The sequence below is a fragment of the Acomys minous genome (assembly GCF_964271855.1).
Source record: "Acomys minous genome assembly, chromosome: 2".
Classification (NCBI taxonomy): domain Eukaryota; kingdom Metazoa; phylum Chordata; class Mammalia; order Rodentia; family Muridae; genus Acomys; species Acomys minous.
This window is the reverse complement of record NC_140484.1, coordinates 119,228,670-119,241,412: the sequence shown is the minus strand read 5'-3', so window position 1 is coordinate 119,241,412 and position 12,743 is coordinate 119,228,670. Positions and strand designations below refer to the sequence as shown.

At 48.7% G+C, this 12,743-nt stretch overlaps 1 protein-coding gene across 3 annotated transcripts in view; it reads left to right on the top strand.

The window, feature by feature from the left end:
• CEMIP (cell migration inducing hyaluronidase 1) overlaps nucleotides 1-12,743 on the top strand; it is a 159,150-nt gene that overhangs the window by 108,222 nt on the left and 38,185 nt on the right. For all 3 annotated transcript variants that reach the window (XM_084773360.1, XM_084773362.1, XM_084773361.1), the window contains exons 12-13: nucleotides 9,332-9,507; nucleotides 11,803-12,012. In XM_084773360.1, coding sequence (XP_084629486.1) covers nucleotides 9,332-9,507; nucleotides 11,803-12,012 — 386 coding nt within the window. The remainder of the gene's footprint in view (nucleotides 1-9,331; nucleotides 9,508-11,802; nucleotides 12,013-12,743) is intronic.

Here is a 12,743-nt window from a genome sequence, read left to right as displayed (position 1 = left end):
GCAGGGGGCAGTCGGCAACATCTCTAGACATCTCTGTCTTTAGGAAGCATTCCTAGACCCTGGGATATCATGCTGTATAGCCATTGTCCAGGGAGAGGGCATCTGGCTAAGCTGGTTGGCTTCTTTGAGAGGTCAGGACCTTCACCAGTCCTCCTCCTCCTCCTCCTCCTCCTCCTCCTCCTCTTTTTCTTCTTCTTCTCCTCCTCCTCCTCCTCATGATTTATTTATTTATTATTTATGTATACAGTGTTCTGCCTGCACGTATGCCTGCATACCCGAAGAGGGCATCAGATCACATTATAGATGGTTGTAAGCCACCACGTGATTGCTGGAAATTGAACTCAGGACTTCTGGAAGAGCAGTCAGTGCTCTTAATCTCTGAGCCATCTTTCCAGCCCCAAAGGATTATTTCTTAAGGGAAAACTGGAGTGACCTGCCAGAGGGAGGAGACTCAATACTGGATGTTCAGACTATCACCTGGCGAAGTAGCCCAATCCTGATAAGAAGACTGAGCGTTGAGAATACACAGCCAGTATATTTCAAATGTCTATGTTTTAGAAATAAGCCTTCAGAAGCTACAACTCAAAACAACTTGCCTGGTTGGGGAGTACCTGAGGAAGAATTTGAGGAGCCTCACTTTAGTGAAGTGAGCAGCAGTTACGGAGTTCCAGCTCCTGAGTTTGTTCTCAGAGGAAACAGCCCTGCCTGCTAGGTGCCTGAGGCAGTGCACAGCTGGAATCCCAGGGTACCAATTCTAGGACTGGAGTCTGCAAAAGACGTATTTTTAGTGAGATGCTAATTTGGGGGTATGGCTAGAGAAAGAGAAGGAGGTAGCAGTGGGCAGGTTAAGTCTATATGAAGAGATGTTTGCAAGGCAAGAGATCCTGTTTAAGTGACAATGTATAAACTGCTACACTTTTTTTTTTCCAAGACAGGGTTTTTCTGTTTAGCCTTGGCTATCCTGGACTCGCTGTGTAGACCAGGCTAGCCTCGAACTCACAGCGATCCTCCTGCCTCTGCCTCTCGAGAACTGCTACACTCTTTAAGAAAGGCTTTGGAGCATCTCCTAAGTAAGTCTAGATCAATCTGACATCCCTGAAGAAAGAAGCAAAGTGAAAAAAAAATTAATCTGGATGATAAAAGTCTAAGTAACATAGTGGAAAAAACAGGTCAGCACAAATGGCTGACATAAGCCATAAAAACTTTCTCTGAGCTTCCTGGCATCCGGAGCAGAGAACACTTATCTGAAAAGGAAGGAGACGGATCTAGATGATCACCTTTCTCTTAGCCCTGAGCTTGAGGAGTTCACCTTGTTCATTTCATCATCCATAACACACAGCATGATGAGATGAGCTTGACACTATGAAAGGGTACTGTCTGTAGGTGGGGCTATTCGCAGTTTGGTTTCCTCATGCTAGAAGGGGATGAGATGCTGGGCATAATCTGTGGATACATTCTGCAAAAGGCAGTTTTGGCTTTGTCTTGTTTGGTAGAGGCAAAAGAGTGCAGACTCTAGAATCAAGCATCTGGTTATTAGCTGTGTCCCCATTTGTAGAGATAAGGACTCACTAATATGGCCCAGGATGGCCTCGATTCACAATCCTGCCTCCATCTCCCAAGGCTAGGATCAGAGGCTGGTGCCACCACACCTAGCTTGCTGGAAGTACTGTTAGCACCAGCCACAGTAATTTTTTTTATTCTTCTTATATATACGTGTGTGTTTAGTGTGCTTATGTGTATGCATGCTCACATATGTTTGGTCATATGTTGGAGGATGTACATGCATGTGTGTGGTGGCCCAGGGTTCACATTGGGAGTCATCCTCTATCATTCTCCTGTTTACTGAACCCAGAGTTTGCTGATACAGCCAGTCTAACCAACTAGTTTGTTCCAGGGACCCCCAATTTCCACCTTCTGAGTAATGGAATTATATAGGTGGGCTGCCACACCCAAGCAGCAGTTACATAGGTTCTGGGAACTGAACTTGAGTCTTCATACTTGTGTGGTGGGTGCTTTGGCCACTGAGCCGTTGTCTCCACAGCTCTGACTGCAAAGACTTAGCAGTTAATCCTCAGTGCAGGAAAGATGGAAGGAGCATAGCTGATCACAAGTGGTTGGACCTTGTATGCCTCGGTTTGCCATTTCTGGCATTTGGGACCTCCAGGCCCATGGCATTCATTGTGGAGGAGAAAGAAACCTCTATCGTCATTACTAAGCACTGCTCGCTTCTGCGACAGCCGGTGGTGACCTTCTAGAGAGCCCTGTGATTCTGGTTTTGGGATGAGCAGGCAACCTAGGATCTGCCTCTGTGGGGACTGAGAGAGGGATAGAACACTTTACCATGTACACACACACAGGTCCCCGAGCATATCGCATGTGCCAGGCGTTGTGCCCAGGTGCCGTGGTAAGCAAGTCAGACACTATTCCCTGTCCTCAGGGAAGCTGCATCTCATCAGGGAGAATGGCATCCATCAAAGAGTCGGTCCAATAACAATAAGACTCCAGCCACAATAGCTACAAAAGAAAGCTGTTTGAGGAGCCTGGTGTAGGGAGGAGGGATTCTGCTCAGTAGGAGTAGGCACGGTACTTTCCCAAGGAATTGAAGATCAAGCAGGGAGCTGGGAGAAGATGACAAGGTGGCTAGGAAAGAGAAGAATTGCTATAAAGGAAGGCATGTGGGCACACTACCTGAGCAGGAGTGGGTGTTCATGCTGAGGGCTTCTGCTCCTGACAGAATTTTACCAAACTAACCAACTGCCTCATGAATGTACCCAGGCTGGACCATGAGTATCAAGGGGCCTCTTGATGGCCAAGTTCTAAAGGGTGAAAATCAGAGTGGAGACAATGCTAAACTTTCTTCATTTCCCCCAAGTCCCTTGCTTTACCATTGAAGGATGCTTCTCCGGCCCCACACCCAGCCTCCCACTGCCTACTAAGAGTGGGCCATCCACTCTGCTTAGAAGTTTTGGGTCCCCATGGAAACAACCCTTCTTGAGCAGTGTCACAAAAGCCTCCCGTGGGGGAGAATGTGCATGCATAGCTGTCTGTCCGACTGTCTATTCTCAGAAGGCACCTCTGCTCCTCTTCCCAAAGTCCATTCTCGGCTCTCCATCCCCCACTAACACAGAGTGAGGACCCTACCTGTCCATCCCTTTCTGTACCCGCATTCTTCTCCCACCTGCTGCATTCTGCCAGGGTCACCTCCTCAGTCTGGCTGCAGAGAGCAACACATTCTTCCTGGATCCTCCTCCCTTGATAGATGCCCCCCCCCCCAATTCCAGTAAACAACCCTGTTTGCATTTTAAGGGTTTGCTGATGAGAAACAGATGAGGGTGAGAAAGTGCTGGAAATATATGACTCACCTAAATTTTTTTTTCAGAGTTTTGCCAGCCACAGTATGACTCCCAGCACTTTTGATGTGGCTGTGACAGTTGAAATATGCCCCTTGGGGTTTTTTTTTTGCCCCCTTTCTTTTGCCACTTTCCTGCTTTGTCTTATAAACACCACCACACTTTAAACTACTCCTACCACCACTTAGAATGAGCACTGTTGCCCATGATAGTCCCAGTACTTTACAGGTCCACCTGTCCCTTCTTTGTGAGACTCTCAGCATCTGGCAGTTCCTGTTTTATACGTGAAGCAGATGAGGAAACTGAGGTTATGGAAATCCAATATCTAAGCCCACAACCTCCACATGTAGCTGCTTCAAATTTAATTGTGGTTAGATAAAACTTCATCCTGTGCCTTACGGTAGAGAGATTTTGGGTGTTTGAAAGTCACATGGGCTATCACGTAGAACAGCATGGAATTCGTTGTCGCAGGATGTCCTTGTGAGCAGTGCTAGCATAGACTAAGCAAGCCAGCATCTTTCAAACTCCCAGCTCCAACTGCAAACCTACATGTGCTACTTTATCTTCCACTAAGGTACCTAATCCTAACATCTCCATCTGAAATGGCCACAGGAGTCCTGGGCTATTCTTGTCCCTCTGGACAAAGTCCTTGCCCCTGATGGTATGAGGAGGACAGTTCAGGCTCTGCCCTTCCCTCCTCCCTGGAGTCTACTGGATCTAACCTACAAACACGCGTCAGGTCTGTCTCCCAGAGAAGGCGTTGGTGGTTTACTCTTCTCTTGCTCTTGGGGTGCCTGGTTCTGTGCGTGGCCTGTGGAGGTTTGCTGAGTACGGAATTGGGATGCCATATCAGGTGCCTGTGGATAAACCCAGAAAATACTAATGGTTAGAGCCCCTCTATACCCCAGGTCCCAGCCCCCTTTCCTAGTGGGCCCAAGTCTCTTTTTAAGTCCCTCAGAACAATTCTGACCTGGTCAGCCAGTACATGTGAGTGCTGCGAGAACGAGGAGAGGTGGAGGGCTGTGGGAGAACGCCACACGCAGGAAGGGATGACAGAAATCAGGCGCACCACTTCCCTGGGATCGCCCCTGGGAGTGGCCTGTGAAAGCAACAATGAGAGATAACTGCTTGCACTGGGGACAGAAGCAACTGTTGTAAAGGTTCTGATAAGGAGCCTTGTGAGGGTGGTGGTGGCTGTGACTGCAAAAGTCCTCTAGTTCTCAGTAGGACCTGCATTTCCTCAGTCCACTGGAGTCTGATAAATACAAGCCCTTCTAGCTACCTGAAGTCTCCCGTGCCCTGCTTCCCCCATGATACAAAGGAAGCTCTGAAATCAGCTGTCCATCAGTTCCTGTCCCTGGTAAAGCTCTGGAGACAATAGCCCTGACAGCTGCAAATGTCATTTCTGTCACACTGGCCTTTAGCCATGTGCCCAAGGCTGTTTAAGCACACACTATGGATTAACTAACTTAATGATCTAGCTACCTTTTGTGATACAAGCTATTTTTATCTCTGCTCCATAGATGAAAGGCCCAAGGTTCAGGGACCTTAAACTGTAGGCTCCAGGACTCTACTGCAAACTGAGTCACACAGCCTGGCTCAGACCGTGTGGAGGATGACTGTCTTGGTAGGGGCAACCAGGTGGATGGGAACTCTGAGACTCAGGTGACAAAGGCCTTCAGTAAGCAGCCCCAGCCAGATAGGAGCTAAAGAGGACATATGGGGATGAGGAGAATGAGCCCACCAAGAGCCAGGGCATCTGCTCCATCCACCTTGGACTCTTCCACAGGAGCAGGGCTGCTGTGACTAAGTCAGTTGCTTATTGTGCCACCTGTTCTCAAAATATGTCTAGCTCTCTGGGGACATCTTCTGGGAAGCCAGCTCTATGCTATAGCTCTCAGGACCCAGAGGAATGCCCATCACATGGCTTGAAGTGTTTATGGGCAGTAGCAGTCCATTTTTCCCTCTATACCCCTCACACATGGCTGGAGGTCTGGGTCCCAGAAGACCAGGATTCCAGATGCTCTTGGAGACAGAAACTTTGTAAGAAATCCCAGTTCTCTGCATATTGAGCTGGCATAATTTGGGAGACCAGACAAAAGAGTAGCGGTCTTCCACTGAGAAAGAATAGAGGAAAGGAAGATGTATTCAGGCAAAAATAGACATATAAGAAAGTTCCAGAAGGTGTGTGTGTGTGAGGACTCTGCAGGGTCTGTAGGCCACCGTGCAGGTCTGACACATGTAAAGTGCAGGAGGAAGGCTGGAGATCAGTTCTTCCTTCAGGGAAGGCCTGAACCAGCTAGAGTGGACCTACAGGGCACTCTGGAGCAAAGACTGGGAGGGATTGGAAGCCCTGTGGCCCAGGACAGCATGAGCTGGAATAGAAGAAACAGTAGTGGAAAGAGTGGCTGTTCCTTCTTGAAGAGATGTCACAGCAGCACATTCCTGTGGCCATCACCAAAAAGGTCACAGAGATACAGTGACCTGCTCAGCCTTTGAAGTCCTAATCAAGGGTATGTGGGAAGTAAATAGGTTCTGGAAAGAGGAACCGCTCACCTTCCATAAAGCATCATCCCCAAGTCATAGGAGAAAGGCATTAATTGCACAGAGGTGACTATGCTGGAGGAGACTCAAGTTCACAGCACTCCATCGGCCCCAGAGGCAGTGTGCGGTGGTAAAGAGAAATGGCCTCCCTAACATATTCCATGACAGTCATGTCCCCCACATTCTCCTCCAGGCTCATCAATATCTGACCTTCCTAAGCTAGCTTAAGGAGGCAGAAAACCAACCAGCCAACTGAGATATCGCGATTAGAGATGACCCGAATCAACTTCTGGAGTTGATTTCTGAAGTTGAGTCTCTTTCCTTTTCAACCACCAGACAGGCTCCATGTTGCCTCTGTGTGTAGTTCTCCAAAGCCAGTGTCCTTCAGAAGCCATGCACAACATTTTCTTTCCCTCTTTCTCCTGCTCCTCTTCCTCCTCTTTTCTTCCTCTTCTTCGTCTCCTTCTTCTTGATTTTTGTTTGTTTGTTTGTTTGTTTCCACTGCACACTGGCTCTGGGGCAGAAACAGTGCTATGAACCTGGGTCTCCTCCAGCATAACCATCTTTGTGTGGTCCTGGCTGTCCTGGAACTCGATTTGTAGACCAGGCCAGCCTCGAACTCACAAAGATTCGCCTGCTTCTGCCTCCCAAGTGTTGAGATTAAAGGCGTGCATCACCACCGCTTTCAGGGACAGACTGCCCTTTACAGGGTAAGCCCTGTGGTTAGCTTGTTGGTAATGGCCACAGAACCAACAGGCAGGGACAACAACAGGAGTAGAAGCAGAGGCTTCTACATGAATGTCCAGAGAACCTTAAAGCAGTAAGGATGGCACATGGCCTGTGACCCAAATCAATAGCCATAGTGAGCCAGCCAGGAAGAGGCCTGGCATTCTGAAGTTACAACTTGTTTACAATTATCTCCTCTAGTGATGTCAGACCCTGTGTGGAATTATTGGAAGGTGGTAGAACCTAATGGAAGGCTTAAATTCATTAGGGATATGTCCTAGAAAAAGTCTGTGGGATACTGGTCTCCTCCTTTCCCTATTTCATTCCTGGTCACAAAGTAGATGGACTTCCTCTGCTATAAACAGCCACCATGATGTACTGTGCTACCACCAATGAGTCATGACTTGGGATCTCTGAAACTGTGAACTGAGATAAGCCTTTTTTTCTTTCTAAATTCATTTATCCCGGCTATTAGTTATAGTAACAGAAAGCTGACTGACACTATGCCTGAGAATCCTCCCCCCGTCCTTTTTGTTTGTTTGTTTGTTTTTGTTATTTCAAGTCAGGGTTTCTCTGTGTAGCCCTGGCTGTCCTAGAACTCAATCTGTAGACCAGGCTGGCCTCAAACTGACAGAGATTTGCCTGCCTCTGCCTCTAGAGTGTTAGGATTAAAGGCATGCGCCACCACTGCCCAGTTTATGCCTGAGACTCTATAGTAGGCTGAATCTATGCCGTGACCTTTACTTGCTTCCTGTGAACACTGCCTCACATGGCAAAAAAAGAGTTTACAATGACTAGATTAAAGTTCTGGAAGTGGAGGAGTGTCCTGGGTTATTTGGGTGGGTCCACTGTAATTACAGAGGTTATCGGGTAAGAGGGGTTACGGGAGATTAGAGAGGAGAAAGCAATGGGCTGACAGAAGCAGATGGAACAATGAAAAATGGAAGATGGAGGTCACAAGCCAAGGAACACAACAGGTGGCCACTGGAATCTGAACATGCCTAGGAACAGATTCTGTGCCGTACCTTCTCAGGCAAACAGCCCTGCCAACACCTTAACTCACCCCCAGAAAATTAATTTCAGACATCTTAACCTCCAAGATTGTAAAAAATGAACCTGTGGCGATCTGTCACAGCTGCAATAGAAAACACATGCAGTTCACTTGCCTGGGGCTGTTTTCTCAGCTTCGGTATGCACCAATGTCATTGCTTCAAAGAAACCACTGTCTCACTGAGTCTGCAGAATTATTTAACCATAGGCTCCTTAGCAAGGCTGTCAGCTCCCAGGATGTGTGCCAAGTGAAAGGGAGGGCAGGGGTCAGCTCTTCCTGAGGATGGGACAGCATAGGAAGATCCCTGAGGTAGGTATTGCTAATTTTAACCACAGCCTTCACATGTAGGTACTTGTGAAATCTCAGGGCTGAGGCAAGGCCCTTCTTGGTCAGTCAAGGTCAGAGTGAAAGCCAAGTGGTGTAGGTGGTGTAGTTTGGGCTGGAAGTCCACATGGGAGCGTGTTGCTCTTTGTAATTGTATCTTCACGTGAAAGAAAGAGCATCCACAAGCCCTGTCAGCCATCTTAGTGAGGAGCCTGTCTTAACCTGCGTTTTCAGCACAGATGGGGAAGAGGAGATGGGAGGCAACACTAAGGGAATTTGGCTAGAGAAGGAGTGAGGTAGTGTGAGGGAGGGAGAGCCTGGGCAGCACACAGGGTCAAGGATTCAGGCCACACAGGACAGGCACTGGCGGGAGTGTGGGAGGATGTTTGATTGTTGGATTTTTCTCAAGGATGGCAAGGCCTGGGGGATTTTGAGGGCAGAGACATAACAATGCAGATGAGGGATGCGATGGCTGGGCTGGAAAGGGCTGTGAGCTGGAGCCAATGCCTTCTGACTGTGCCACCGGACAGGGCTAGGACCCATAGCCCCAGAGAGTGCCTCTGTTGAGGGATGCAGGAGGAGGAAGTCAGCACAGAGTAAGGTGCAAGTTCTTTCCCATTGGTTCATGTGGTGCCATAGAGGCATCGTGCAAGCTCAGAACTCAGGACACAGGAACATCAATCAGCCTGCTCATTTTCCTTAAGGCTACTGAGAATAGAGCACGAATTTGCCCTGCTCAGAAGCAGAGGTCTGAGAGGAAAAGGACAGCTAGAGGGCAGCAATAGTGATAGCTCTGAGGAGTCTTCTAGAGACGGGGGTCTCTGTCTTTCTCTTGATCGCTCTTTCTCGCTCGCTCACTCTGCTCTGTCATCTCTAGGCTGTGGCTTTCCTCTGCTGGGTGAGGTTAGTCCATCAGGCCAGAGAGCAAGAGAGGCAACCCAAGGTTACACCTGGCACTTCTACCTCCGTCCTGTGGCCACACCTCACTGTAGGGAGGGGGGGAAGCACAGCTCCATTGAGAAGCAGTGTATGAGATGAATCATGGGAAAGTCTAGCTCTAAAAATCAGACGAAGGGTAGATATCACGGGATAAGTAGCCACATCTGCCATGGTCTTACACCTAAGCACAAGTAACTATGTACGATGGCCCCACTCCTAGGCCTGTGACTATACCTACCTGAGCTTTGTTCTTCTGTATCATGGGAACAAGGGCCATGGGGCCCACCATGAGTGAGGGCCTGGTGAGGAACAAGCTATAGCTCTGGGAGCACAGCATGTGAACACGACGGACAGGCTACACCTGACATTCTGTTTCATCACTCCTCTTGTGCCCTAGGGAAGCCACAGTACCTACATACCGGGGAGGAGATTGATGGCGTGGACATGCGCGCGGAGGTTGGACTCCTGACTCGGAATATCGTGGTGATGGGAGAGATGGAGGACAAATGCTACCCCTACAGCAACCACATCTGTGACTTCTTTGATTTTGATACCTTTGGGGGCCACATCAAGGTAGGAATCTGCCTGGCTGAGGCTCTTAGCCCTATAGGAGGATATTCAAGGTTCTAGCGGTAGACAGAGACTCATAGGAGGGAAAGGGATGGTGAAGCAAGGCGGGAGGAAGAGAAGTGTATCTTTAGGAGATGTCTACTTTACCAATTATGGGCAGTTGGACCTGCCAGAGATGATGGAGCTGGCCAGGGAAAGGGTCTCTGATTGAGGCCATATGCCTCACTGCACTCTACTTCATTGCCTCAGCCTTGCCTTCACTCTTTATCCTTCATCATTTTTTTTTATTTTTGTTTTTGTTGGTGTTTTTATATTGCTTCGCTTTTTTGAAACCAGCTGTGATTACATAGCCCAGGCTGGCTTCAATTTTAATATTGTCCTACCTCAGTCTGGCCAAGTACAGAGACAACAAATGTGTACCATAAATTCCACCTTCCTTCCTGATAATTCCTTTTCTTTTCTTTTTAAAGATTTGCTTATTTGTTTGTTTTTGTTTGTTTGTTTGTTTGAGCACTCTATTTGCATGTACACCTAAACACAAAAGAGGACATCAGATCACATTACAGATGGTTGTGAGCCACCATGTGGTTGCTGGGAATTGAACTCAGGACCTCTGGAAGAGCAGGCAGTGCTCTTAACCTCTGAGCCATCTCTTCTCCGGCCTGATAATTTCTTCAAAGAATGAATACTCCTCCCTCTCCCTCCCCACCCCCCACTCAACAGATTCATTATAATACCTACCAAACAACTAGCAGGGGGCAGGAAGTAGGGGGTGGAGCATTGAACTTACTTGGTCTTGGTCTTGATAGAGTCTAGAACAGTGACTCCCTACCTCTCTTTATTATTTGCGACCCCTTTTGAGATGACCGACCCTTTCACAGGGTTCACATATCAGATATTTATATTAAGTCCATGGAAAAATACAGATGTTTTACAATTCAGAACAGCAGTAAAATTACAGTTATAAAGTAGTGATGAAAATAATGTTATGTCTGGGGGCCACCACAGCATGGGGAACTGTATTAAAGGGTTGCAGCGTCAGGAAGGCTGAGGACCACTGGTCTAGAAAGATAGCCGCCAGCAGTAGCAGATCTCTCAAAGCCATAAAAAGCGATCCTGGTTCATCAGAGTTCACGGTCTCCTAATAGCCAGCTCAGAGAGGAATTTCTCTCATCTCTGTACAAAATGCCTTTATCGGGCCTGGCAAATAGTCCAAGAAACACAGACAATCTTCCATGTTCTTTCACATGGTTATTGGTTTCAGTGCCTACCAGCATCACAATCAATTTTGTAAAAAGTGTTCTCTTGAGGCTGAAATCATGTGCTCTAATTCTTTTTAATAACTAAACAAAGAGTTTGACAGAGGGAAATGGGAAGAGTTCACAATGGGAGCTCTGCTGACCTTTTAAGTGGGGAGGGTCTTGTGGTCCAGATCTGTGTTTGAGGAATTGTAGCGTCCCTGGTCCATAGGCCATAGGTACTGAATGTACACTGAATGTACCTGAGAACAGCATGGCGAGAGCCAGAGGAAACAGCAGTCCTCTGTCACACAAGCTACTGAAGCCCTTCCCAATCTTGAGAAAGGTCCTGAGTCGCCACAACGCTCTTGTCCATGAACCCCATGCTAGGCCCAGAATCATTCTCAACACATCTCTCCAGGCATTGGCGTGGGACTACTGTTCCAGCTGGCGCCTGAATCCGGGAGAAATGGCCAGCATGCCATACACCAGCTCCTCCAGCAGTAGTTGGCAGGGCCTGCTTCTGACACCGGTAACTTTAGACCGTGCTTTCTGCTGAGCTCCTGGAATACAGACACGGTCTGCCCAAGCAGTTTCCCTGAGCGCATCCAGGAGCAACCTTGTGCTGTGACCACCTGCTACCCGTATGCGTGTCCCCAGAGCAGAGGCTCACGCTATCTATCTCTAGAGTCAGCACACCCTTCCTTCCCCAGTTAGCATTTTAAGTTTATCCCTTCCTCGTTGTCGGCTATGGAGATAGTAAAGGAAGGTCAAAGCAAGCTTACCTATTGTCCTGGGCATTTCCAATCCAAAGAGTCTGTTTCGTGCAGCATCCCATAGAGCTTTGCTGGACTTGCTTAGTGTAAGATGGGCCAGGTGTCCTCAGCCACGTGCACAGAGCCTCTTTGATTTATTGAGTAACTGGGAGGTACTCAGTAAAAACCCAGTGACAAAGCACTGGGAAGCAAAACCTTTATCTAAGGGATGGGGGGGGGGGGGGCGGTGGTGGGAATCAGATGCTGCCTTAGGGCTCTTTTGACTTTTGACTTTCCTATTGCAGTTTGCACTGGGGTTTAAAGCAGCCCACTTGGAGGGCGTGGAGCTGAAGTATATGGGGCAGCAGCTGGTGGGCCAGTACCCAATTCACTTCCACCTGGCTGGGGATCTGGACGAACAGGGAGGCTATGACCCACCTACGTACATCAGGGACCTCTCCATCCACCACACATTCTCCCGCTGTGTCACTGTCCATGGCTCCAATGGACTGTTGGTAAGTGCCTGCTGGAGTGGGGGTGGGGGGTGGGGGGGAGGTCCTGACTAGACAGGTCGTGCAGGGGAAGAGAGTGTCCTTGTGCTGTGCTCTCGCCTACTTCTGTTGTGAACTTGGACGACTGCCGGATCGGCCAGGTCTTCCATTGTGTCCAGAGAGCCCCGTAGAACACAGTGCTGCTACCTTTCAGTTTGCTTGGGTAGAGGATGAGAGTGCCTGGCTGTGTTATCGTAGTAACCCATCTTCAAAGCAGGGAGGCCAGGTCTTACCATAGAGCAGGCTAGCCCTGGGGAAGCTGGGCAGGCATGCGGGGCACGCATCAGGACAGCATGGGGAGCCAGCACCTCAGTGAGATACAGGCTACCGCAGCCGGCATGGGGCCATCCCTAGAAGTCTGTGTTATCTCAGGTAGGTGGGGGAACTAAGCAACTTGTGGTAAGAAAGGGAAAGCAGTGAGTTAAGGCACCCACCCCACTTTCCAGATCTGGCCTGGGGCAATTAGATACGCCGACGGTACCTACCTATAGTAAAGCCAGGCCGTAGAGCAGAGCACTGGACAGTTTCACCCAATCAGAAGATCTATGCAACACTGTAAGCAAAGACTTCCTCCCGCCCAGCCTCCAGTATTGCCAGCTGCCAAATTGAGAATGAGCATCTCTCAGCTCCCTTGTCATCCAGCTACTAAATGGTTGAGCTGCCAACAACCTTAACTTAGTGGCAGTTCAGGGATC